The 24,068-nt window shown below is 51.1% G+C and overlaps 2 protein-coding genes across 3 annotated transcripts in view; both read right to left on the bottom strand.

Annotated features, from left to right (window-relative positions):
* The window catches only part of STK4 (serine/threonine kinase 4), a 40,319-nt gene extending 31,091 nt beyond the window's left edge, over window positions 1–9,228 (bottom strand). The window contains exons 1-9 of one of the 2 annotated variants that reach the window (XM_088523609.1): window positions 9,139–9,228; window positions 6,710–6,790; window positions 6,187–6,315; window positions 4,518–4,632; window positions 3,774–3,938; window positions 3,144–3,311; window positions 2,447–2,584; window positions 1,270–1,398; window positions 683–736 (exon numbers count right to left, since the gene is read on the bottom strand). In XM_088523609.1, coding sequence (XP_088379735.1) covers window positions 683–736; window positions 1,270–1,398; window positions 2,447–2,584; window positions 3,144–3,311; window positions 3,774–3,938; window positions 4,518–4,632; window positions 6,187–6,315; window positions 6,710–6,790; window positions 9,139–9,170 — 1,011 coding nt within the window. In that variant the 5' untranslated portion in view covers window positions 9,171–9,228. The remainder of the gene's footprint in view (window positions 1–682; window positions 737–1,269; window positions 1,399–2,446; window positions 2,585–3,143; window positions 3,312–3,773; window positions 3,939–4,517; window positions 4,633–6,186; window positions 6,316–6,709; window positions 6,791–9,138) is intronic. The other variant, XM_088523611.1, reaches the window with a different exon arrangement.
* A 3,854-nt stretch (window positions 9,229–13,082) lies between these two features.
* PABPC1L (poly(A) binding protein cytoplasmic 1 like) lies at window positions 13,083–22,365 on the bottom strand. Its single transcript, XM_088523608.1, has 15 exons — window positions 22,146–22,365; window positions 21,375–21,568; window positions 21,032–21,147; window positions 20,377–20,516; window positions 19,521–19,615; window positions 19,173–19,310; window positions 18,565–18,660; window positions 17,723–17,989; window positions 17,351–17,441; window positions 16,914–17,042; window positions 15,843–15,982; window positions 15,310–15,403; window positions 14,231–14,361; window positions 13,704–13,792; window positions 13,083–13,145 (listed from the first exon to the last, which is right to left on the bottom strand). Exons 1-14 carry the CDS (start codon window positions 22,336–22,338, stop codon window positions 13,709–13,711), a joined length of 1,908 nt encoding a protein of 635 aa, XP_088379734.1. The 5' UTR covers window positions 22,339–22,365; the 3' UTR covers window positions 13,083–13,145; window positions 13,704–13,708.
* Window positions 22,366–24,068: the final 1,703 nt, after the last annotated feature.

Raw genomic sequence — 24,068 nt, 5'->3', positions numbered from 1 at the left:
CTTTGTTCTGCCTAGGACGTCTATGTAACTCACCAACCTCTTAAACCTTAAAACGTGTAGCAGGAAGAAAAACTACACAGGATGTTAATGGAGAAATTAATGGAGAAAATGTATATTTTATGTGGAGATGGGTAGGCGAGAAAAATAATACATATTTATTTTTTAAACTGCACATCATTCAAGAAAGAATGATAGCAGAAATGTCACCGCAGTTGGAAAGTGCTCGTATTTTTCTGCTAGCAGATATGGAGTAAAGAAGTTTCAGGAAAGCACACAAACTAATGGAGACTACTCAACTCCACTACAGTGACACCAGCTCTCAGTCAGCCAGAAATGAAGGACACAAGTGAGGAATAATCCATCAGCATCAACATCATGGCAACACGACCAACACAATTACTTCCACACTGAATAAATCGGTGGTCATAAACTGGAAAGTTGGATGAACAATGTATTCAGCACAGCTCTAGTTTTCACTGTGGAACATGCTATTCAGGTCTAACAATCTGAAAAGGACAGTGCCATACAATGCTTTTTAGTGCCCATTTCATTTATTCAGGTCGAAACGGACAGAGGCTCAAATCAAGACAGCTTTCAGCATGCTTTCCATGTCCACATGCTCAAACATAGAGCCCAGAACTCAAATTCACAGCAATCCCCTGAACACTGCACATGCCCTCACCTCCAGTTTCTGTTGCTTGCTCCTGTGTAGTAGAAAGTTTCTATAAGGGGAATTCTAAAGCACAACAACAGCAAAACAATTTATCATACTCAGTGTAATGCAGAAATTATTTTGTACTAAGAGAGCAGTCTAAGACCTGAATCCTCAATTAAGAAAAAAAACAACTCACTACTGTATGAAGAACATAACGCAGTTGGGAAAATGAGTTAACAGCCATTTTCACACATAATTATGCAGTTCCCTTCAGTCACAGGTCTTTAGCTATACTGTGAACTAATAAGCTAGTAAGCCATTCATGCTGCCTCACCTGAATATAAAGATGAAGCAGGGATTAAGCATTGGGTTAAGCAACCATAAAGTAGAAAACTCAAGAGAAGTCAAATCCATGGGCAATTATTGCAAAGAACAATGAAAAAACAAAACAAAAAATAAGCCAAGTCATATGAACGTAGCAGGAGTTGGCACTTTGTGCAACAGGTGAAGTCTGTTTTAGAATGGTATGCGAAAGACATTCCCCTTGTATAGATATCTGTGTATACACACAAGGCTTTCGGTGGCACTTTTGCATTTTTTTCATAAATCCTCACCGAGTTTTCTTCATCATCTTGATCTAGTTCACGCTGTTGTGCTTCCTGACGCTTCAGCTTGATGTCCATGGCTTCGTTAATCAAATCTCGCAGGATTGACACCCCTTTGGCACTTTTAACAAATGGGTGCTGTGAAGTATATTAAAAACAAATCAACACTGCATCTGAATCAAGATGTAACAATAAAACATTGCTGCTATGGCCTACCACCAATCAAAATACACAACACCAAATACCAAATTTTAAAAATGGCAATTCAACCCTTTCCTACAGCATCGGGGATAACCCCCTCCCTCAACAAGATCATACTCCAAAGGCTTTACTGCAGTGACACCCGGGGTTTACTCCCCTCCCACAGACTTTCTTTACTTAACAGCCCAGCTGCATAAAACCAGTTACACGGGTTATCACCAATTTTGCACTCCTCTAATCAACACTTTCACTTGCCTGACCCTTTGTTTGTGCTTTAGGAGACAGTCTCTTAAGAGCACAACACAAACTCAAATGCTCCCCTCACGGGTCACAAAAATACAAAGACAACACAGGAAAGCGAATTAAAAAAAAAAAAAAAAGAATAAAAAGCCACGGTTTTTTAAAAATAATACTAATCTGAGAAAAATGCAGGTTGTCCTCTGCTCTTTGACAAAATTCTGCTTTTAAATTTCTGTGGATGATACTACTACATGTAAAGCTCACGGGCAAACGGAGACGTTTGTGGTATAACAATAACACCAAAGATGCTCCTTGCTAACCTATGAGCTGTGGCTCAAGCTGGAACAGCTTATGTTGGGACTGATATGGTGGTTCCCACTTCTGCCTTCCACTCTACTCAGAAATGCCTTCCCTTGCTATAGACAACAATATTTTCATTACTACATCAAGGAGTAACTTGCAACTGCTTTAAGAACTGCAGGAGCGGAAACTTCCAAAGGAGGGACAGCTGGGAGAAGGGAACCCCATAGTCCCTACGAGATGTGCTATGGCAACTCAAAAACAGCATAAAACATTAGCACAAAGTGCTGATAAGAATTTTAACATGCAAAGAAACAATCCCCAGAAAACAGACATAGGAAGCTGGAGTGCTGCCTTGTTCACAGGGAAGAACTGAAAAGCTGAAGTTGAGTGCGAGGTTTTTAAATTTGGTAAAAAAATAAATATATAATAACGAAAGGCTGACCTGCAGAAGCTGCGTGGCAGTGGCACGTTGCTCAGGGCTCTTAACAAGACACTGTTTGACAAAGTCTGTGAAATTGTCTGACCAGAGCTCTGGTTTCCGAAACGTCGGAGGCGGATTGGTGGGAATCATGAAAATTGCCTGAGAACAGAAGAACATCTCAGTTTTCCAAATAGGGTTTAAAGCCTCCTCAGAATACAAGATAAGCATGCAGAAATATATATGAGTGCTAAACAATGACACACATTTTGAGACAGGTGCTTCTTAAGAGCTTGTTTTTAATATAAATTCACTCAGAAGGATCAAGTAGCAAAAAAATCAGACCCTTCCTACTAGGTGCTCAAGCTTCTAAGTCATTATATGTCCCGGGAGGAACGAACTTGCTATTTTTAAGGCTTAGAATTTGGGTTTTTCTGCAAATAAAATAATAGAATCACTTTAAAAAAAAACATTTTAGAAAATATACTGATGAAAACATGTCTTCTCATGTCCAACATTGTGACATACAGCTATGTCTTGATAAAAGATCATTATGGACATCCTTTTTTTTTCCTAATTTAATCCACAATGCAAAGAATTGACAGATGAGAAATCATTTTCTTTAAGTTAAAAGCAAGATGGCATCACATGATCATTTGGCCAGCGATAACGACAAATAACTTCCAGCCAGTAACACCTTTTAGAAGGCCACAGTTCTCACCCTCATAGGATGGATATCGGCATATGGTGGTTTCCCTTCAGCCATTTCTATTGCAGTGATTCCCAGAGACCAGATGTCTGCAACACAATTGTACCCAATTTCTTGGATCACTTCTGGAGCCATCCAAAATGGGGTCCCTATAACTGTGTTCCGTTTTGCCATTGTATCCTAAAAAAAAAAAAAAAAAAGGACCAGGATAAAGAGCCACACAACAGCTATTTATTCCTGTACTAGACACAAGCATTCATTAATGAACTATTGCTACTAATTATCTCTTACTAGCATTCCATTACTTACATACATTATTAGATTCAGCAAGAGGGCTACAAAGAGTATTTGAAAAATGCTTACAGAACTTTCAAATATCCTGGAGAAAACAGCAAATGCTACTGCAAACAATTGTCCAGGTGTAGGTGCTTTCAAAGAGGAAGTCCTGCTGCTCTAATCTGTTGCTGTTACAACATCTTATTACGTTGATATAAAATGCTAAAGACAAGTTGGTTGGAACTGTTCAAAGTTTGTTCAATTATGCACTAGAAGTATAATGAGGTTAACCTTAAGGTGAACCTTGGATGCAGGTTCAAAACAGGAACTGTAATGTACACAACCAAAAATGATGTTTTTACTCACTGTAAGTTGTCCTGCCACTCCAAAATCTGCGAGCTTGGCATGTCCTTCTGTATTTAGCAATATATTTCCAGCTTTGATATCCCTGTGTATTTTCCTCATAAAATGCAGGTACTCTAGTCCCTTGAGTGTTGATTGCACTATTGTAGCAATTTCATCTTCAGTGAGCTAAAGAAAAGAAGAGTTACAGCCAAGCTATCAGTTGCTGAGATCTAATGCTATCATGTAATAGTCTGTGTGTCTGAGATTCACTAATTGCTATTTAATTACCTTCACTAAAGGTTGCCATAATGACTAATGGAAAATTAGATATATTTTCAGTTAACAGCTTACAGCGTTATGTAGTAGAATTAGACTGCAGCCAGCTTGCATACACAGGCACACCATGTTTCATGTGCCATAACCCTTTCACAGCTATCTATTCTTACTCTGCAACAGTCAAGTTAAGGCAGAGCAGAATTTGCTATTCAGAATCAACTACATTTCCCAGTAAGCTAACAGCCCATCTTATGCAAAATCAGCTCAACTGACTAAATTAATCAAATTCTGTTATTTAGTTAAGGTAACTGGCTTCTTCATTTTTAGGGGAACAAATGACCTGCATCTCATGTTGCAGCCAACGTCAGTGTTAGACAATGAACACTCGGGAGAGTTATGCTTGGAAACTAGTGCACAAACTATTCTGTTTCTGCAAGCTGCTGCACACCCATGTTCGTGTTTACAGCATTCAAAGGAAGGAGGACGTACAGTTTTATTTCGTAATCGAATAATATCAGACACTGATCCAGCACCGCAGTATTCCATGACTATCCACAGGTCTGTGTTCTTAAAATAGCTGCCGTAATATTTCACCACGTGAGGACTGCAAAAAGAAGACAGCAAAGAGTCAAACACCATTCACTGATATTTCTGAATAAGCACAAGCAAAGCCTCAGAGAACATATTTTAGAAAATCAGAGTCAAAGCGACATTGAAACCCTAATTGCAAGTGTTCCAAAATGGTCTGAACTTGCACAGGGCTCCTGTAGTCCTGCTGAATCTCCTCCTAGCACTGCTGGCCATCTGACCTGTCCACAAGCCCCTTTGGGGAGCTGGACTAACTGAAAATAAATCCTGCAAAAATAAGGAGCGATTAACCTTCACCTGGGTTATCTTTCCAAACAGGATTGCAACAGGCTCAGTGCTGTGGCAAGCAGAAGCCATGTCAGTCTCTGATAAAGCGTTTCCAATCAAAATTAAAATATAATGTTAAAAAAATGCTGGAGAATAGTTACTGTTTTATTAACAGGAATCTTCCCACATGCATCTCCTTGTTTGTACAACCAAAAAAAAAAAAAAAAGTATGATGAATCCAGCACAATCTAGCATAACACTTTCACACTCAGCTGTCTGCCTGCCATAAAAGGAGACCAGCTTATACAGCATATCATAACGACAATAACCATCTTCCTGATTTTGTTGGTACAAACTTAAATAGCAAAAAGTGCAACTAAGCTGATCTCCAGTGAATATTTTCCAAAGGAAAATGTCAGACCAACAAAAAATAAAGTTATTCTGCACTGTATCCCTTAATACCTGTGCAGAAAATACAAGTCTCTAGGGATTCACTCCCTCTGCTGTTCACAACTCTAAACAATTCATTTTAAGTCTTGCATTAACCTACTAACAGTTTGAGACAACACAGCAAGATTTTTCATGAGCAAATTATTGAAAAGTTTTCTTTTGCTGGCTTCTAGCAAATCATTTCCATTAAAAAATAGCTTTAAACAGGACAAGCTCTTCACTAGCCAGGTCAGGGTAACACCCCTTCCCATAGGAAAGATGCAAAGTGAAGAACAGGAGACGTGAGAGCCACAAGCCTGCAGAGCTGCAGGCAGGAGTTACTGTGATGCTGTAACCTGCACAGGGGCTCTGGGAAGGTCACCTCTGCCACCCGGGCAGAGGACAGCACACAGCACGTGCAAGAGCAGCCACGCGTTAGTGGCTCTCATCTGCTTGCCCTTGGAAATAAAATCTGTCCTCTTAGCAGTTTTCTACGTTCATACTGATGTTTGCTTATAATTCATCACCTCCTTTGGACACAGGCAGCGCTGCCCTACCGTGTAGTCAGGTTATGAGTTTTCAACTGAGCAATAACTGCCCAAACACTTGGCTCTTTGCTGGCAGCAAGTGCAAGGTTATTTAACTCAGCTCAATGCTCTGTCACTGCAAGCTAAATTAGTCTCACCTTTGCTTGCATTCACACTACCCAAATGGTCAGTTAACACGACTCAGTTGATAGGAGGTAACTTGATCATGCAAATTCAGCCTTTTAAAAAACATTTAAGGCAACATCATGGCTTCCATGTGATTAAATGTCAGATCACAACATACTTTTCTTCATATACTGAAGATGAATTTCAAAGCATGTATTTACCTGTCACATTGCTGCATTATGGATATTTCCTTTATTATCTCCTGCAGGTCAGATTCCACAGGAACTTGTTTAATCGCAACAACTTGACCCGTTTCTTTATGAATAGCTTTGAACACACTGCCATAGGAACTATGAAACAAAACAACAAACAAACACTGAAAAGAAGGACAATATTTAAAAATTCAAATGTTGCAGCTTAACTTTCTGCAAGTGCAAATGTTGGAGAAAAAAAATTAACTACTCTTCTGCTAAAAATATTTTGTAATTTAATTTAAATAACCATTCCACTAGTTTGGAATCACTACAATAATACAAATAACCACACACTGAGACGCAAAGCAGCCAACCACTGCTACACTGCCTGTGGAGTTGGAATCATAGAATCACAGAGCTTCAAAGTATTTGAGGTCTGTAATTACAATTGCATTTTGCACAACAAATCCATCAAATATGCTGTATTTTCGGAGACAAAAAGTGAAAAATCAGAGACCATAGAAAACAGACACTAAGAGAGAACACGTACCCTTCTCCAAGCTTCTCCAATACATCAAATACTTCTTCAGGTTGTTTGGTCAAACTGTCTTCATCTAACTTCTTCAGCTGCCTGCGTATGTAAGAACACAGCATTTAATTTTATGGCAATTTGGACTGCATTGAAACAAAAGCATAATTTTTTAAAAATCTACTTAATCTACATAAGCCAGCAAAAGACTAAGGGGTAGGGGAATAAACAGGACTGCAGATGTGGCCTCACCAGGGCTTGGCAGAGGGAGAGGATCATCTCTCTACCCACAGGCAATGCTCTTCCTAGCTACCACTGGCTGTCCTGACCACGCGAGCGCATTGCTTCATGGCCACCTTGTCCACAGGGACCCACTGGAACCTCTCCACAGAGCTGCCTTCCAGCAGATGAGCCCCAGGCCTGTACTGGTTATTCCTCCTTGGGTGAAGGGCTCTGCACTTCCCTTTATCAGGCTCCTATCTGCCACCTGGAGACATCTGGAGAGGTGTCTCCAGCCTGACGAGGTCCCTGAACGGCAGAACAACCTTCTGGTGTGCCAGAAAAAAAGTATGGGATTGTCCCTTAGGATCACATAAAGCAGGAGTCTGGAATGAACTATTAGACTACGAACTCCTCTTTAGGTTGCTCAGAGAGCATTTTATGGTCACTTCTGCCAATCAGTGGGACTGTTCTGGTGTTAGACTCGCCAAAATCATCTGAGCATCCGACACATGGGAAATGTGGACCCTCCCTCCCCAGCACTCCTGAACATAACCCGATAACTGGTCACCCACATGGGAATTAGGAGCTTGTGCAATGAAGATTATTCTCAAGAGCCTTTTTTTTCTAATATATTAATTGTTGTATACTTTGTTTGTAAAGATTACCATTTGGGTCATGCTGTTAACCCCTTTTGGTAGGAGGAGTTATAGAATTTGAGGGAGATTAAACCTGGAAGCTTGTCTAGCAATTAAGCGGATTCTGGTATAATTATTTTTAAGCCCTATAAAATTTCATAGGAATTTAGACCACAGCAATGAAATTATATTTGATGATTTAAAAATTCATTTGAAAAGTTCTGATTCTTAATATTCCCTAAGACTCTTCATTCAGCTTGTGATATACACCCAAACCAAGGCTTCCTCATTATTATTTCATGCTGCTCATATTCTGAAAGATGTTAATTTTTAGATGTTGTGTAGTTTGAGAGGAAAATAAAACTCCATACAAACTCTGGTAAAAGCAAGAACTTTCGATCTGCAATAAAGTATATTGTGCAAAAGCTAATAAGAATCAGCTGAAATAACTTCCCATGGAAAAAAACAAACATGCAGGTGTACAACTCTATGCACCATGATGCTGCAGTTAACACAGCTTCAAGAGAAATTCCATACACAAAGCAAGAAGAAACGTGTTTTTTTCCCAGATAATTTATACCAGACTTTAGAGCTATTGACTATATTAAGAAAAAGGAGAGGCAGGGGCAAAAGTTCCCCAAACCAACCACTTTACTAACTATCCAACAATCCCCAAACAGGTGGAAATATATGAATAAGGGGAGGGGAAAAAAAAAAAGCTTCAAAAGAAGACCTCAAACCAGCTCACATCAGTTTGCAGAGGACACACTAAGACACTTTTCCCAGATGTCTTTAGCTTTACATTAAAGCAACGTTAATTCACGGCTGCCACTAGGAAGAACTAACAGAAGTTTTTATTGCCCCTATAAACTCCACAAACCCCGCAGTTCTGACCCTAAACTCGTCACTTTTTCCCCCCGCCTCCCTCAGGCGCAGAACCCCCTGGCCGCCCCGCTGCCAGGTTCATTGCGGGGCGCCCATGGAGGCCGCCCAACGGCTTCCTGAGGCGAAGGAAGCGCGTGAAGAAGCAGACTCAGGAAGTGGCGAAACGCTGAGCGCAGCCGCGGCTCCCCGCGCAGATAAGCACGAACCCACAGCCGCTACTCGGCCCCACGAGAACAACGAGGGGGCAGGAAGAACAGAAAAGGAAACAAAAAAAAATGTGTATATATAGAGAGAACTGACCACTGTAGCTGCCATTTCCAAAGAGGGCAAGAATTGGTGATTAGAGAGGTAGACAGTTTTGTGCCGCGGTTAAAATGAGGCCTGAAGTATCGAGGAAATGGGGAAAAAGGCGCCGGCAACGCGCTGACCGGAGGCTTCCAGCAGCCCGAGCCGGCGAGAGGAGCCGCGGGCTGCGGCAGCCGCTGCCGCCGCTTGGGCCGAGGCTCCGCGGCGCCCGGGGAGCCGCTGCCCGGGCCCCGCTCGTTGAACGCGCCGGGGCGGCGGGAGGCTCCGCGGGGCGGCCCCGGGGCTCGCAGCCACCGGCCGGGCTGCGGCGCCGAGGGGGGACGCGGGACGCGGCCGCCGCGAGCGCGGGGCGGCCCCGGGGAGGGAGGGAGGAAGCGGCGGGGGCGGCTCGCGCGCACTCACCGGCGCGGGTGGCGCAGCTGGACGCTCTCCATGGCGCGGCGGGCGGGCGGCGCGGCCGCTCACTGCTCCATCGTGACCAGCCGCCCGCCGCGCCGCTTCCGCCCGCCGCAGGAAGGCGGCGGCGGGGAGGAGCGGGGCGGCGCCATGCGAGCGGCGCCCGGGCGGTGTCGCGGGCCGCTGCGCTGCGCGGGCGGGCGCTGCTCGAGGCGCCGGTGGCGCGCGGGGGGCCGGGGGCGCTGCCCGCGGTGCCGTCGCTCCCCGCTCGCCAGCCCTCACCCCCTGCGGCCTCCGCGCGAGCGACGGCGCCGGGGGCGGCGGCCGCGGGGCGCCGAGGGGGCGGCAGGGAGGCCGGGGGAGGGCGGTGGGGTTGGGGTATCTAGGGGGGCTCGAGGGGGCGGGCAGTGGTGCTGAGGGGCTCGGGGAGGCCCTCGGGGCTCTGAGGGGAGGGCAGGGGGTTGGAGGGGCCAGGGGAGCCCTGGAGGGATCTGCAGGCAGGACCGTCTCCATCACACACTTACTTGCCTGTAAGACCATGCAGGGCTGTAATGCCCCTCTTGGAGAGGCATTAAAGGACTAACTTAACTGGCTCAAGGGAAGCTTCTCCTGATTCAGCTTGCCTGTAAAGACTGGCTGCAGGGACTCCGTGGTGTCTGGGATGCAGGTGAAGGGGCTGTTCCCTTGAAAAGCCACAAACTTGAGGTTATTTTAGTCCTTATATAAGTGACAGAGGGAAACAAGAGCCATAGTTTTCCTGAATTTGTGCTGCTTTCTGTTAAATAAGACAGCTGTGAAACTGCTGCAGAAACACCAATTGCAGGTGCTACTGCTCTGTGCACTGTTCTTAATACAGAGCCCAGGCTACTTGCCCGGTAGTAACATTTATCTTCTCCTGCAGACCCTTATCTTACTGCTGCTGCTTAGTGTGACTGGGCAGAAAGTTGTAGTAGCAGCTTTTCTTTATTAATTAACTTAAACCTGCCTTGCTACACTGTGCACTATTTCTTTAAAATTCTGGTTGGAGTTTTACAGCTTTTTTGAAACTTGAGCTTGCCCGTGCCTTTTGTAGCAGTTGCTGCTGAGGTGGGAATGCAGTAGCAGCCCACTCAGGCCTGGCTTATTATTCACATGCATGGTTATCGTGTGCGTGGGCTTTTTTTTCCTCCTCTCATGGGTTATTGATGGCACTAGTTTAAAAGGGTAGATTAAGAGATATGTAGAGTTATTTTAAGGACTGTTGAAGCCAGTTTACATTAAAGTGATGTTTATTTTCAGTCTACAGCTGCATTTTGTACTTGATGGAATGCTTCATACTGTCCCCACCTTGTCAGAGGAGTTTGAGGGCTGCTGCACACAGCTCCTCCTGGAAAGCCACTTTGTTATCAGTGACAACAGGCTCTCCAACCCTCTTTCAACCCTGCACTCAAAGCACTATGTCCATGCCCGTGGGCACCAGGGAAGTAGTTGCAGCTCAGAACCAAAGCTCCTGCAACCGATTCCTCCCAGCCAGGACTATGGACAAGCTCTTGTACCCCACAGTGGGTGTGATAATCCGTTTCCCAGCTTTTCCACATCTCCTAGCAGTCCATGTTCCTGCCAGCTACTCCACTTAGAAAGCAGGCACCACTCCAATGCCGTTAAAGCAGCACTCACAAGACAGAATTCTTATTTCACCCTGACACTATGCAGCTTTTTGTAGGTCCCAGGGCTGTACTCTATCTTCTGTGATGTGCCAGGGCCCCAAACCACCTTTCCCAGAGGAACACAAATGGCTTCATTCGTTCTGCGAGCTCCATTGATCCTGCAACCAGTAAATACTGACTGACCCCGAGAAACTAACTAAGCCTGATGGATTTCAGGGTGGGGAAGAAGAGGGCAGCAGCACACAGATAAGCAAAGGAAGGTCTCAGAGGACACGAGAAAGACTGACTGTCTTCAGTTAGTCAACAGCAGGCCTGTTAAAAGGATAACTCTTATCAGGACTGGCCAGTGCACATCATAACGATGTATTTTGCCCCTTTAAGGAAAAGAATGCTTTTTGGGGGGCTTTCTCTTGCCTTTCTCCAGAGAGGTGCCACCACCACCAGGGAGATGCAGCTCAGGTACAGCACCAAGGTGCAGTAGGAGGCAGGAATCACGTCTCCCGTCTGTCCCACGCTGGCGCTGCTGTCTGCGCTGCGTGGGGCACTGCGTTCACCTTCGGCTTGCATTGCTGCTCCTGCCCAGACTTGCTGAAGCCTCAGACTTCCCTGAGGAGGTGAAACCACAGAGCTAATCCAGGGCTTTTTAGTGCCCTCCATTTTGTAATTTCAAGAGGTTCATGTCAGCTCATGTCCTTTCTTAGGCCATTCCCATGGCTGTGGCTTCCCTAGCCCCTGCTCTGCTCGGGCTTCCCGATCCAGGACATCTAACACTGTAGGCAGTGGCACAGGCACATTTGGACTAGTCTGTTACACCCAGGTGGCAGGGAAAAAAGAGTTGCAGACTCAGCCTAGGAGACAGCAGACTGCAGCTTGCCTGGACAGCTCTGCTCCAGCTCTTCTGATGCATTACTCATCCCCAGTTACACTTCTTTTTCCTTCCAGAACCCAAGCATAGAAATTTCCAGTTACACACTAGGAAAAAGTAAAGACGCAGGACCTTGCTCCTAGTTAACTAGTTTATAAGCTATTTAAACAGCATGCAGTTCATGCTGAAGCATCCTTTATGAGGAAAGGGAATATTTTATAAGGCAGAGTAAAGACAAGAAAACAAAACCATACAAGCCTCACCAACACATACATGAACAACCCCAGAATCCCACTTGGGCAAAACAGACAATGCAAGGACAAGTGTGTGGTGCTGTTAAAAGTGCTGGAAGGAAAACAAGAGGTAGGAGGAATTACTCAGGAGTGAGTTGGAGTGAGATTCACATACAGCAGCTGAAGGGGGAGCGAGCAAGGCAGCAGTATTGAACAAGCTGAACAGAAAGAAGGAGGGTTGTGCACCGGAGGTATAAGCTAAAGGCAGCAGTCAAATAAGATCAGTATGTTGCCAGCAGCAAGTACTTACGGACACTAGGGGCTGAAATTCCATTCCTAGCTGGGAAGAGCAGAGCATTAAGGCAAGCTCCATGATAGCGACAGGCCTGGGGAGAGGCTGAGGGTAGAAAACAGCACTAATATCTTAGACATTTCATACCTGCAGGAGTGTTGAGACCAGGGCTTTTCTGGCCAGGGCGCTGTGCAGGCCTAGGCGGGGCTCTCCCATGTGAGACCAAGTTTGAGTCTGAATCTGAAGTAGCTGTAATTTAAACTTTCTCCTGTGAGTGTTCCCTGGCTAGTCACTTCATGAAGTCCCTGACGGGCCTCCACGTTGGCTGTATCGCATCGCATCTCAGCGTGGTGTCTTTTGATCACACGAGGTAGCTATTACAGAAGGAAGACTACATAAAGGTGATGCTTTTTAAAGGAGATTTGGAGAAGCTGTTAGTTGGGTGGCTTGTTCATTTGATCCTACACATCCTTCCCAACACCTGGCCCCGCTCGCAGGACTGTGGCCACCGCCGCGGCAGCAGCCTGTCCTAAGACCTTCTCTCCACCTGCACGGGAGACACAAGGCAGTCGTCTTCGGCAGAAGAAACAAAGCCACATACATCGGGGTGGATGTATCAGTTCTTTATTAGTGTCAGCTACAGGAACAAATAAAATTACAGAACCCAATAAATTCACTAAAAGTGGTGAGTCATCAACACTTGTCATTTCCTGGACAACTGAACCAGGCTGGGTTCCACATCGCATTTCCTAAACTGGTCTCGGTGCCAAAGGGAGAATTAACTCGGGGGTTCTCAGAGGCATAATTCTTCCACAGTGAGGGAGCAATTTTGTGAGGTTTATAATGTGCAGACACACAAAAGTGGGACGGGGGATTGAAGACCAGGGAAACAGTGTGGACATCATTCCAACAAACGCGGCGAGGCTGCTGCTGTTTCTCTTCAAAGGCAGTGGTTGAGGCGCTCTCATTCCTCCAGTCTACACAAAACAAACAAGCAAAACCCAACTAACACAAACAATTTTCCACTGTTAAAGCAACAGTCTAACCCTACTCCACAGGTCAGCTGTGCACTTGCATTAACACAGTTTCCTGGAGACCACAAATCAAGAACATGTTCTCTGCAAGAGGAGCATGGAGCCCGAATCACGCATTACTGACCAGCAGAGCTGACTTCTGCTGGAGGGACAGATTCAGGCTCACAAGGGAGCTCCAACCTCTACAATGACACCAAGTGACAAAATCCTGCAACAGCCTCTTTGAGGATTTCCCTAGTGTTGTGAGTCCCCGCTAGAACTAAGAAACAAGCAGCAGCCTTTCCTTATCTTGCTTCCCTGGGGTCACAGCTTGTCTCCATAGTCCTACATGAGGGTTTGGGTTTTCCCCCCCACCCCACCATGACTTTTTAGCATGATTACAGGAAATGGAGAATTAAGTGACTTAAGCAGAACATTGCAGCCCAAAATAAATAGCCCTTCAAGCCTCACTTGGTCTGGACATGAAACCCAGAGGCAGCAACAAGGTCCCAGTAGACCCACCACGGTCACTGCAGGAAGGCGGCAGCGCTGCTCTTGTGCGACGCCTCGGTGGCCTGGTGCGCTTGCAGGACAGCAACAGCCTCCTCGATCTGTCAAAGCAGAGCACACGTCGGGGACAAGGCCTCGCTGTCTAACACAGGGGTGCACTGCCCAAGAAACACCGCGTTGCAGCTTCCTGCTGCTGTGGCCTCACCCCACCCTTCCTCCTCAATTCCTATTCCTATCCGCCTCCCAGCTGCTCTCCAAGTCCCATATTTTTGGAGGGCTGCTCCAAGCACCTCCTTTTGCTGAAGGGCAGGCATGCCTACATGTGGTGCATCAAGCTGGGTTCATTTTTGCTCTTCATCTTTTGCTTTAGAAAGAGCAGCAGCTGCCCTTTTAAAGGCCACAAATGTCTCTCCATCATCTCTCCAAAAAAACTCTAGTGGCCATCGTCTCTCCAAAAACACCACTCTTGTTTGCTGCTCACAGCACCACATACTTTGTCTTTTGGGATGTAATTTGTTAGGGTGCTGAGTGCCTCGTACCTTGGAGCGCAGGGAATCCGGGGACTCCAGGAGAAGCAGCAGCTCCGAGTTGTCTATCTCCAGCAGCATGCCGGTGATCTTGCCGGCCAGCGAGGCGTGCATGGCCTGGATCAGAGGGTAGAGGCGCTCACCTGCTCCAGACACCACAAGGACATCAGTGAACACTGTGCAAGAGCTCCCAGCGGTGTCAAACTGTCCCCCTGCAAGGCCAGACCCAACTCCCAGGCTCTCCCTGCAGCTTTCCCTACCCCACGCGGCTCTGCATGGGGCCCAGGTGTCCTGGCATTGCCCAGCCTCCTCTCCCACCTAATTGCTCTATTCCCAGGCCTCTCCTGAGCAGATGTGGCCGGTGTTTCGGCTTGTCTGGTGCAGAGAGTGTCCGCAAAGGTGGAAGCTGCTGCAGGGAAGCGGGTAGCAGCAGGAGCAGAGCAACAGGACATGGGGCCACCCTTGAAGGCCAGAGCCACACGGCCAGCGTGGTCCGTGCCTGCCAGGATGCAGCCAAGAGGGCCAGTTTTGGCAGGTGCAAAGGTTCCCAGAGAAGAGGTTCACGACCTGCTCTCTTTGCCTGCGCAAATGCCCACAGAAGATGCTGCAGGGAGGCCTCCTTGCTGTCCAACATGAGCGCTCCAGCTCCCAGGCCGTGGGCACCGGCTGCTCCGTCGGCAGGGAGGCAGCCACCCCTAGAGCCCACAGACGGCCGCGAGACCCACTTGTTCATCAGCTCAGGACAGCAGCAAGGCAGCATGGCCCAGGGCTTCAAAGACTTTCAGATATTCCTGGCACCTGGCAGCACTGGCAGGGCAGAGCTCTTCTCCAGAGCTCAGCAGATGCTGCCTCACTGCTGGGGGGCTAACGCTGCCGGGGAGCTGGCTGCCTTTTCCCCATTCCTCCCTCCTTAGCCTGGATTTCTTCTTTTTAAATGCAGCACCACATCAGAGCAGTCCCACAAAGGCTGACAGCCTCTCCCAGCAGCTCAGTTTTCCCTGGTGCACTCAAGCCTGTGTATTGCGCAGCCCCACACTCGGGCAGCTGGCTATGCCCAGGGCCACCCAAAGCAGGGCAGCAGCAGCACCCACCTATCATTTGCTTCTGCTCCTGAGGAGGGGCTGCTGCGAGCATGGACGCGGTCAGCGGCTCCTGCCCCTGCACGTGCACAGCGGGCTCTCCAACCTGGAGACAAAACACAGGACTCAGAAAGGCTGGAAGCAACGTGCCAGCTACCGGGCATGCACTGGGGTTATCACGACCTATTGGTGAAAGCCAGGAGGGAGGCAGAGCAGAGCTGCTGCGTTATCCTCACATCGAGCACTCTACGGGAATGGCGCAGAATGGGGCACTTTGCCTCCTGAATGCAGCCTCTGCCTTTTCGCATCCAGGTTCCAAATCCCAGGAATGCCAGAGCAGAGCACTGTTGTCACACAGCCACAGCAGCCAGATGTTTAAGCCTAGCTACGCAGGCAGCCCCAGGGAATGTCCCCATGGCACCAAGGGTGACCAGAGCCGCAGGGTCCCCAGGGCCAGTGCAGAGGTCGAAATCCACCCGGCTCCCAGCAGCGGGACCAGCACTTCCCCCACGGCTCAGTGGCTGCAGGGAAGGTGAAGCCGCTACCTGCTGCGCCGGCCCGGCCGCCACGGTCTGCAGGGGCTGGATGTTCCTCACGGCCCCGGAGTACTTGTACTGCGGAGCGCCCCGCGCCAGCGTGGGCGACGACGGCACCCGGGCGCTCACCGTCTGCGTCCCGATGTTGGCTGCAACGAGGACAGGAGCGCTCGTAAGTGGGGGGGGGGGGGGTCGGCGGGACACACGTCTGCAACCAGGCAATGCCCAAGTGACCAGGGAAAGCCCCGTGCCCCCCTCTGCCAGCAGGGACCCTGGCAGGAGGAAATCCTCTCTGGTGCCCACCCTGCCTGCAATGCGGCATAAGGCTCAAAGCCAAGGAGAGAAGCTGGGCTAAAATTGCACAGAACTGGGAGGGCTGTTAGTAACGCAGCCCTACCAGCTGGTCCCACCTGCGGGGGACCTCAGGCTTTACCTGCTCACCACATGCATGGCCTCCAGCCCACAGTATCTGTGCCCCTGCTCAAACCTGGCCTGCAGGGGAGATGGGAACAGCAGCGACCTCCTTGCACATGTCTGGGCCTCCACGGCTCAACAAGCCCCCTCATCACTCAGGCTAACACAAGTGGAAGAAAAGGAAAGGGATGGACAAGGGATTGAAGTTCTTCCACGGGCCTCAGGGTGAGGGATGTCAGCAGGGTCTGTTTTTTTTTCAGTCCATAGCCCCAGACACCTCTACCATGACCACGTTTTAGCAGGGCCTCACAAGCTCAGCACATAAGAGCCTTTGCTTTAATTCATGAGGTCTTTTCACTGTTTGTCTATCAGCCTTAGCCCAAGCACCGTCTATGCCGCCATGGCTACTCCGTCATCGTTAATTAACGCACATAAGGAGCAGCATCAAACGAGGCCAGTCTACTCATCAGAGACCCGTTTGATTACCAGACTACAACCCTCCCCCAAATTTACTACAGACACTGCTCCAGCCCCCTGGCATGTGGACTCCTCCACAAACAGCTACACAAGCCCATCCACCTTTGGAGGCAGACACAAGCTTGCAGCAACCCCCCTTGCCAACGTGCATCTGCTAGAGCCAAGCCCGAGCCACGTCCTTCCACTCACCCACTCGCTGGGCCTGGGGGGGCACACGTGGCACCTGCGTGGACGCCTGTCTCATGGTGCTGATGTTGGAGAACAGGCGCCGGGGCGGCGCGGCAGCCCTCAGGAGCGGGGTAGCTGCAGGATACGCCGCTGTGGGGACAGAGCGCAGTTAGCAGAGCGCCCCGCGACACAGGCACCCAAAGAAACGTGCTGGGAAGCGCCTCTTGGGTGGAGGAAAACAAGGGATGGCCTCATCTCTGGTGAACCCGAACTGCTCTTCCTCCCCGTGCCCGTCACCAGTGACCATGCTGCAAGATGTGTGACGATTCTCCAGACTTCCCACACCTGCATGTTTTGTGCTGGTCACCTCAATCCCTGAGCTAGCTGAGCACCAGAGAACCAGAGAGAAACCAGGGTGGAGCAGCTCTGCTCCGCACACCCAGGGAGAGCGGACTCACAGGGCGGCCTGGAGGGCTGCGCACTCCAGCGAGTGGCAGGGCGGACTGGGACAACCGGGCTGGGGCTGTAGAAAGTAGCTCTGGTTTGTGGCTACAAAAGGAGAACACGTTATCCAAGGTGACTTGTGAGCAGAAGCACATCAGGGCCAATGAGGAGTGTCCCTGAAGGCGAGCTGGGAGCACACTCCAGCGCAGGGCTAAGATCCACCTCCCGTCCTGCTGCCCGGACTCACTCCTTCCACCGAGTCCACTTATCTCCTCCCCATGGGTTTCTGCACCTCTATAACCCTCCTCCTTGCTGAGGCTTCATCTCGGTCTCTTCCCTGCCCTTCCACACACCTCTGCCACTTGGGAACAGAAGCAGGGACTCACCTGAGGGATGGGGGGTAGGAAGTAGCCTGCGGGGGGCTGGAAAGAGCCAAGCAGAGGGCCGGGAAGGGCCCTCATGGTGGCTAGTCTCTGCATGTACTGGTTGGTAAGAATTGCTTTCCGCTCTTCTTTTCTTTGGGCCAGTGCAACGTAGAGAGGCTTGGTGCTGACGATCCGCCCATTCATCTCTGTCACGGCCTTGGTAGCCTCTTCTGGGGAGGAAAAACATACAAACCCAAACCCTTTGCTGTGTCCACCCTCTGTCATCACCTAAAATTGGATTAGAACAACACAGCTAAGTGCACAGATCACCACACGCCACCCGCGAGTCACCGAGCGGTCAGGGGGACGCGCAGCACGAGAGGGCACCAGGCTCCCCCGTGCCAGGCTGGCAGCAGAATGGCCAAGCCAGGACACAAGTGACAGGTACCCGATTGCATCTGCTGTGACCCAGAGGGGACGGCTCGATGTGGGGCTGTGCTGGAGCTCGCTCCTAGCCTGGCTGCATGAGGCAGGCAGGGGCTCCCGTTTGTACAGAGCTGTCACCTTGCCCCCAAACCACACAAGAAGGTGTGCAACAATCAGATAAGGCAGCTTTGAGACTCCATATCTTGCAGCTCATCAGGGCTGGGATAATTTACAGAGCTTTTGTTGGGTACAAGCAACACATGATCCTTTGTTCTAGGCTTTGGGGTACAAACAAGAGAGAAGCTTCTCTTGGGGTACAAGTGGGGGATTATAACTGAGCAGGATGATAACCATGATCCCTTTTAAAGGGCAGTGTGAAGGGGGTTCCCTAAGTGTTGTGCTTAGCCCAGGATCTCGTGTGACAGTGCAGGTCTCACCTTTGCGCTGGTGATGGTGCCATAGGGGGAGAACTCCTTCCTCAGCCTCTCATCATCTATGCCATCATCCAGGTTCTTCACATACAAGTTGACCCCCTGCAAAGAGGCAGAAAAGCAGATTAGCTTCCCCAGAAAAGTACAACAAGCTCCTAGAGTCTACAGTCGCTTTTGAAGTTGATGTATCAGCAGCTTAGCCTGCAGCTGGAACAACCTACAAGATCCCTCTCCAGAGCTGCAGGGAATCACTGACTAGTGGAAAAGGAGCCAGGACTGCACACATGCTTCACTAACAGGCAGGCTCAGGCTGCTTCAATAAAACTGCTCCAGGACCACAGGAAGCCTCCTAATCTCTGGAGCAACATTTTAAATTTCTAGAAAAAAAAAAAAAAAAAAAAAAAAGAAGATCCACTTGTTTGCCAGCCAGTATCATCTGGGTTTAGAGGTCTTTATCCAATACTACTTCCATATAGATTGACTAGTCTTATTATATAAATGCCCCAGTGCACAGCTCTGCTCAGGACAGCCCCGAGCCGGCCTGAAGCTGCACTTTTCACCATGGCCGAGCAGAAGCGCTGCGGGACGGAGCGGCTCTGCCCCCCGGCCCTCACCTGGTACCTGCTCACTCGCTCCTGCTTCATCTGCTCAAACTTGCGCTTCAGCTCGCTCTGGCGCTCCAGCCGCTTCTGGGCCCGGCCCACGTACACCAGGCGCCCGTTGATCTCCTTGCCGTTCATGTCAGCCACGGCCTGCGAGCAGGGCAGGAGCTCTGAGCGCTGCAGGCTCTGGCCAGCCCGGCACCCTCACCCATAACCCACACGGGAAAGAAGCCAGAGGACTTTCCACCCTAGGACACCGGTGGGCAGTGGCATCTAAGCAGGTGACAGGCTTGGGGATGCTCTGCCAGGACAGCGCAGTCGGGCATGGGAGCTGCCAACCCATAGCAAGGGGCCTCTTGCCTTCTGGGCTTCCTCGTGCTTCTCAAAGTTGACAAATCCAAAGCCCTTGGAGCGGCCAGCGTTGTCCATCATGACTTTGACGCTGAGCGTCTTCCCTGCAACACCAAGGAAGGCATCAGTCTGGAGGAGCGTGCCCAGAGAGGGGACGCGCTGAGCCTGCACGGGTGCAAAGCTCCAGAAAGAACCAGAGTCACCAGAGGAGGGACGACAGCTGCTGCTTAGAAGCCCTCTTGCAGGGGACACTGAAATGAAAGGCCTGTGCTCCTTCTTTAAGGTTATAAACCTCATATTGACTACGTTTTGGCATTTCCGTTTCTGTGGCTAATATGCCAGCCCACATGCATGTCCTTGATGTGTGAACACATGAACACAACCTGCAAGTGCCTCAGGTGAACCCAGTGCAGCTGAGCCGATACCAGAGCGAGTGAGGTCTGTACAGTGGCACATTGCTAAGCCCTGTCCTAAGAGGCATTCACCACCAGAAGTCCAAACTGAAAAAGCAACTTTTGCTTTGAATTCAGGCTTGGCAACTTTCCATCCTAGGGCTCCTATAACCAGACCGCAGCTGGGTTTCAGCAAAGGTTCAAGCAGCTTTTCTTACCCACAAGGTAGGAACTTGCTTAGGGATGGCACCCAACACCAGCTATCCCCCACCATGACATGAAAGGGCACGTAGTGTCCTGACGGTTTAAGTCTCTGCAGTGCTTTGGCTACGTGGCTTTTAAGCACACCAGGACACACAGCTGAGACAGGGGGCACTGCATTGAATCTACCCCTCTCCTTCGTCTGTCTTTGTGGTTGCCCCAGCTCCAGCTTTCCAGGCAGCAGGGTGTTTTGCTCCACCAAGGTAACTTACCAAACTTGGAGAATATTTCCCGCAGTCTGTCATCATCCATGTCATCCCCGAAGTTTTTGATGTAGACATTGGTGAATTCCATTGCCTTAGCCCCAATCTCCGCCTCACGCTCCTTGCGGGATTTAAAGTGGCCAACAAATCTGCAACAAGCAAGCACAGGAACACAAAACCCTCCCCAGCCTCTGAAGGAGGACAGTGACAGGGCATCCATCTCAGTACAGGCCAGTCCCTTTGGTAGCCCCTTGCATTTGCAGATGGGGAGACTAACTGAAGCATCCCACAAAAATCAAAGCTGAAGTAATGCAAGCAGAGGGCTGAAGAAAGTCAGATGCTCTCCCTTCCCCGGATTATCTGACCCCGATAGTGCTGCTGCTTCAGCCCAACTTGGATTCCTTCCTCCCAGCCAGGATGGGCTCCAAACCTCTCTTACACCCACAGCGACATTAGCCGTGAATGACTCGGTGTGCTGGAGAGCACAGGAGCCAAAGGAAGAGCACGGAAGGGACAGGGAAGCGGGGAGACGCAGAAAGACACAGGGCAAGCAGCAACCTTCACAAAAGGTGTTTGCCCCCGAGCTCCTCCCAAGCGACTAGACCCAGTGAGGAGATCAGCGCCAAGGGCAGCCGCATGGTCGCGCTCCCCGTCCCTCACTTACACCTTGCGGTCATTGAGCAGCATCCCGTTCATGGTATCGATGGCTCGAGTCGCTGCCTCACGCGTCTCAAAGTGAACAAAGCCATAACCGCGGGACCCGTTTTCATCACACACCACCTAAAAAGCAGAGCAAGGAGACTGACAGGAAGATGGACACACACACACACACGGCCTTCCCCTACCTTGGGCACAGAAATTTTTGGTTTCTCTTCAAGCAAATAGGGGGAATTTAAAGAAGGGAAACCAGAACACATGAATTTGAACTGGCTAGAACACGCTGCCCAGAATATTCAGGATTTTCCTATAGGGATACCTGGGTTCTGCGGCACGCGCCCCATACCCACCTTGCAAGACAGGATATTGCCGAAGGCAGAGAACGTGTCGTACAGGGCTTTGTTATCAATGGAGTCATCCAGGTTCTTGATGAAGACGTTTCCAACCCCCGACTTCCTGAGCCCGGGGTCTCGCTGGGACCACATGATTCGGATGGGCCGGCCTTTGATCACCTCGAAGTTCATGGTGTCCAGGGCTCGCTCGGCTGGCAGAAAGACACACACAGATGATAGCATAAGAGTAAACACAAGTGGGAGGGGAGCACAGCACGGACACCTCCCTGCCCATGGCTCGTAGCTGCCGGGATGGACACGCAGTTCAGGGATGCTGCCGGGCAGAAGTTTAAGTGAATCCAGCAATGCGATGGGACAAACCCAGCACTGCCCATTGCGGAAACGCCAGCTGTGATACCGGGGTGGGTCTGCTCTCCTCACCCCCAGCCCCAGCCTCTTTTTCCTTCTCATCTTTCTGGATGACAGTGCTGCAGGCACGTGAGGCTGCTGCGGGCCCCTTCGTTGCACTGCAGTGTCAGGCTGTGCCAGGGACAGAGGTTGGTCCCAGGGCAGCGGGCTCAGACCCTCCCTCGCTGCTGCCTGGTCTACGCTACAGCAGCTTCCAGGTTTGCGCCGTCATTTTGGCATCACTGCAGTTAAGTGCAAGAACAGCCCCTGCCGCCAGCGTTGAAGAGTGGCCTCACCAACACCCACAGGAGTCGTGAGCTCCGTTTGCCACCGCGGCATCGCCCCAAGTGCCCGTGGGGAGACGCGGCCTGCGCTGCTCACCGTCCGCGGGCTGCTGGAAGTTTATGTAGGCGTAGCCCAGCGAGCGGCGCGTCGCAACGTCCCGACACACCCGGATGGACATGATGGGCCCGGCGGGCGAGAACTTCTCGTAGAGCATGGCCTCGGTCACGTCCGGGTGCAGGTCTCCCACGTAGAGAGAGGCCAGCGGGTATCCGGGACCGCTGGCGTTCATGGTGGCCTGCAGAGCTTATCTGGGAGGGAACACGGGTCCGCTCACTGGGCGGCAGCGCACGGCGCAGGGCAAGCGCAGGCTGCTAGAGCTGATCCCTGCCTGCTGCTGAGCCAGAGCTGGTCATGCTACAGCAACTGGAACGCGGATTTCCCACAGAAGTCAGGACCAGGAACGTCCCAGGGACTCTACAGGTCAAATTTTCTAGGGACATTTCAATAGCAGTGCAAAAGCCCAGCCATAGGGACGTGCACAAGACACAAAGCCCCTACATCCAGGGGAACAACGTGTGCTCTGCACACACAGCTCCTTCCTTTCAACACCCAAGCACTGAGACGGACAGCGAAATAAAGGGAGTTCCAATCCTTCGGAAGCAAAGAGCCCTTCCCCTGCTGGGGAACCCGTTTTCCTCAGGGCAAGCCCCGAGGCTGCAGGACGGCTGAGGCCAACAAAGTTCCCTGCACCCATCCAGCAAGGGACAGACACGTCTGTGCCCAGGGCCTCTTCGAGCTGCATCCCGGCCTCTCAGCTCGCTAGCAAGGACACAAGTGCAGGTAAAGTGATGCTCGGTCTCTCGTTAGCATGAATTGGGTATCAAGCACACGAAGATGCCATCACCACTTGGGACAAGCCCACCCTTGGAGCTCTCAGCTCGAGGCTCTGAGCCCCCGTGCACCACCAGGACACCCCAGCAAAGCTCCAGATCAACACGGGTGCACGGAGTGGTGCAGCCGGCGCTTCCTCGCTCAGAAGGTGACAGCCCTGGCAAAGGGACCGGGCTCTGAGGCTCAAGCACCGCTGCCCCGCACGGCCTCCAGGTCCCCGTGCAAGCGGCAACAGCAGAGCAGGACACGGCTCTGCCCCTGCAGCCCTGGGGAGAGCCCGGACACGGAGGTTTAAGGAAGGGGAGGAGAAAGGCAGAGCGGGGAGAACGAGGCACAAACCCGACCCGGCAGCGCGGCCCGGCTTCGAGCGGCAGAAAGGTCCGAGCGCGGCGCAGCCGGGAGCACCGGGCGGCCGAACCTCTCCCGGCCCCGGGCCGGTAAATAAGCGGCCCCAGCGCCTCCACCCCCGCCGGGAGCAGCAGCAGCCGCCGCCGCCGCCGCACGGACCCGCACTCACGCCGAGCGCTCCGGCACCTCCACTGCCCGCGGCTGCCCGCGGCGCCGCCTCTTGGCGCGGCGGTCCGGGGCGGTCTGGGGCGGGTCGGGGCGGTCTGGGGCGGTCCGGGGCGGTCCGGGGCGGTTCCGGGGTGGGTCGGGGCGGTCCGGGCCCATCTGCGCCTGCGCCCGCCCCAAGCCCGGCCCGGCCCGGCCCCCCGAGCCCGTTCGTTTCCCCGCGGGCTCCCACGCAGGAGCCGGGGCCCGAGGCCGCTCCCGAGCTCGACAGCGAACGGCCTCGCCCGCCGCCGGGCCCAGCGCTGCCCTTGGCCGGTACCGCAGCCAACCGGTACCCGAACCGGGAGACGGGGCTCAGCACCCCCAGCCGTGCTCAGCGCGGACACTTGTGAGCGGGAGGGGGGACTTGTCGGTCCGCGGCTCGCGGTGCAGCTGGAAGCGGCCTTGGGAGCCCCTGAGCACGGAGCAGCGTTTGGGGGCTGCCGGGCCTTGAAGGTGCCTGGCTCCGTGTTGCGGCCAGACCCTGTCCTTGTAGCCTCTGCTTCTGCACTTGGAAGGGGGAGAGGGAAGCAAGGGGGGATGTCACACGTCTGCGGTCACCTGAGACCTGCTGGC

Source organism: Tinamus guttatus, unplaced genomic scaffold (assembly GCF_059628265.1).
Source record: "Tinamus guttatus ecotype Peru unplaced genomic scaffold, ASM5962826v1 Tinamus_guttatus_pri_ptg000194l, whole genome shotgun sequence".
Taxonomy (NCBI): domain Eukaryota; kingdom Metazoa; phylum Chordata; class Aves; order Tinamiformes; family Tinamidae; genus Tinamus; species Tinamus guttatus.
This window is presented reverse-complemented; position numbering and strand designations above follow the sequence as displayed.

What these genes read in the sequence shown, in the direction of transcription:
- PABPC1L (XM_088523608.1), bottom strand. Translation starts at nt 22,338, where the DNA reads ATGAACGCCAGCGGTCCCGGATACCCGCTGGCCTCTCTCTACGTGGGA. An exon ending in GCAATATCCTGTCTTGCAAG is followed by an intron (nt 21,148 to 21,374) that starts GTGGGTATGGGG and finishes TCTGCTTTTTAG; the next exon opens with GTGGTGTGTGATGAAAACGG. An exon ending in CTGCTCAATGACCGCAAGGT is followed by an intron (nt 20,517 to 21,031) that starts GTAAGTGAGGGA and finishes TGCTTGTTGCAG; the next exon opens with ATTTGTTGGCCACTTTAAAT.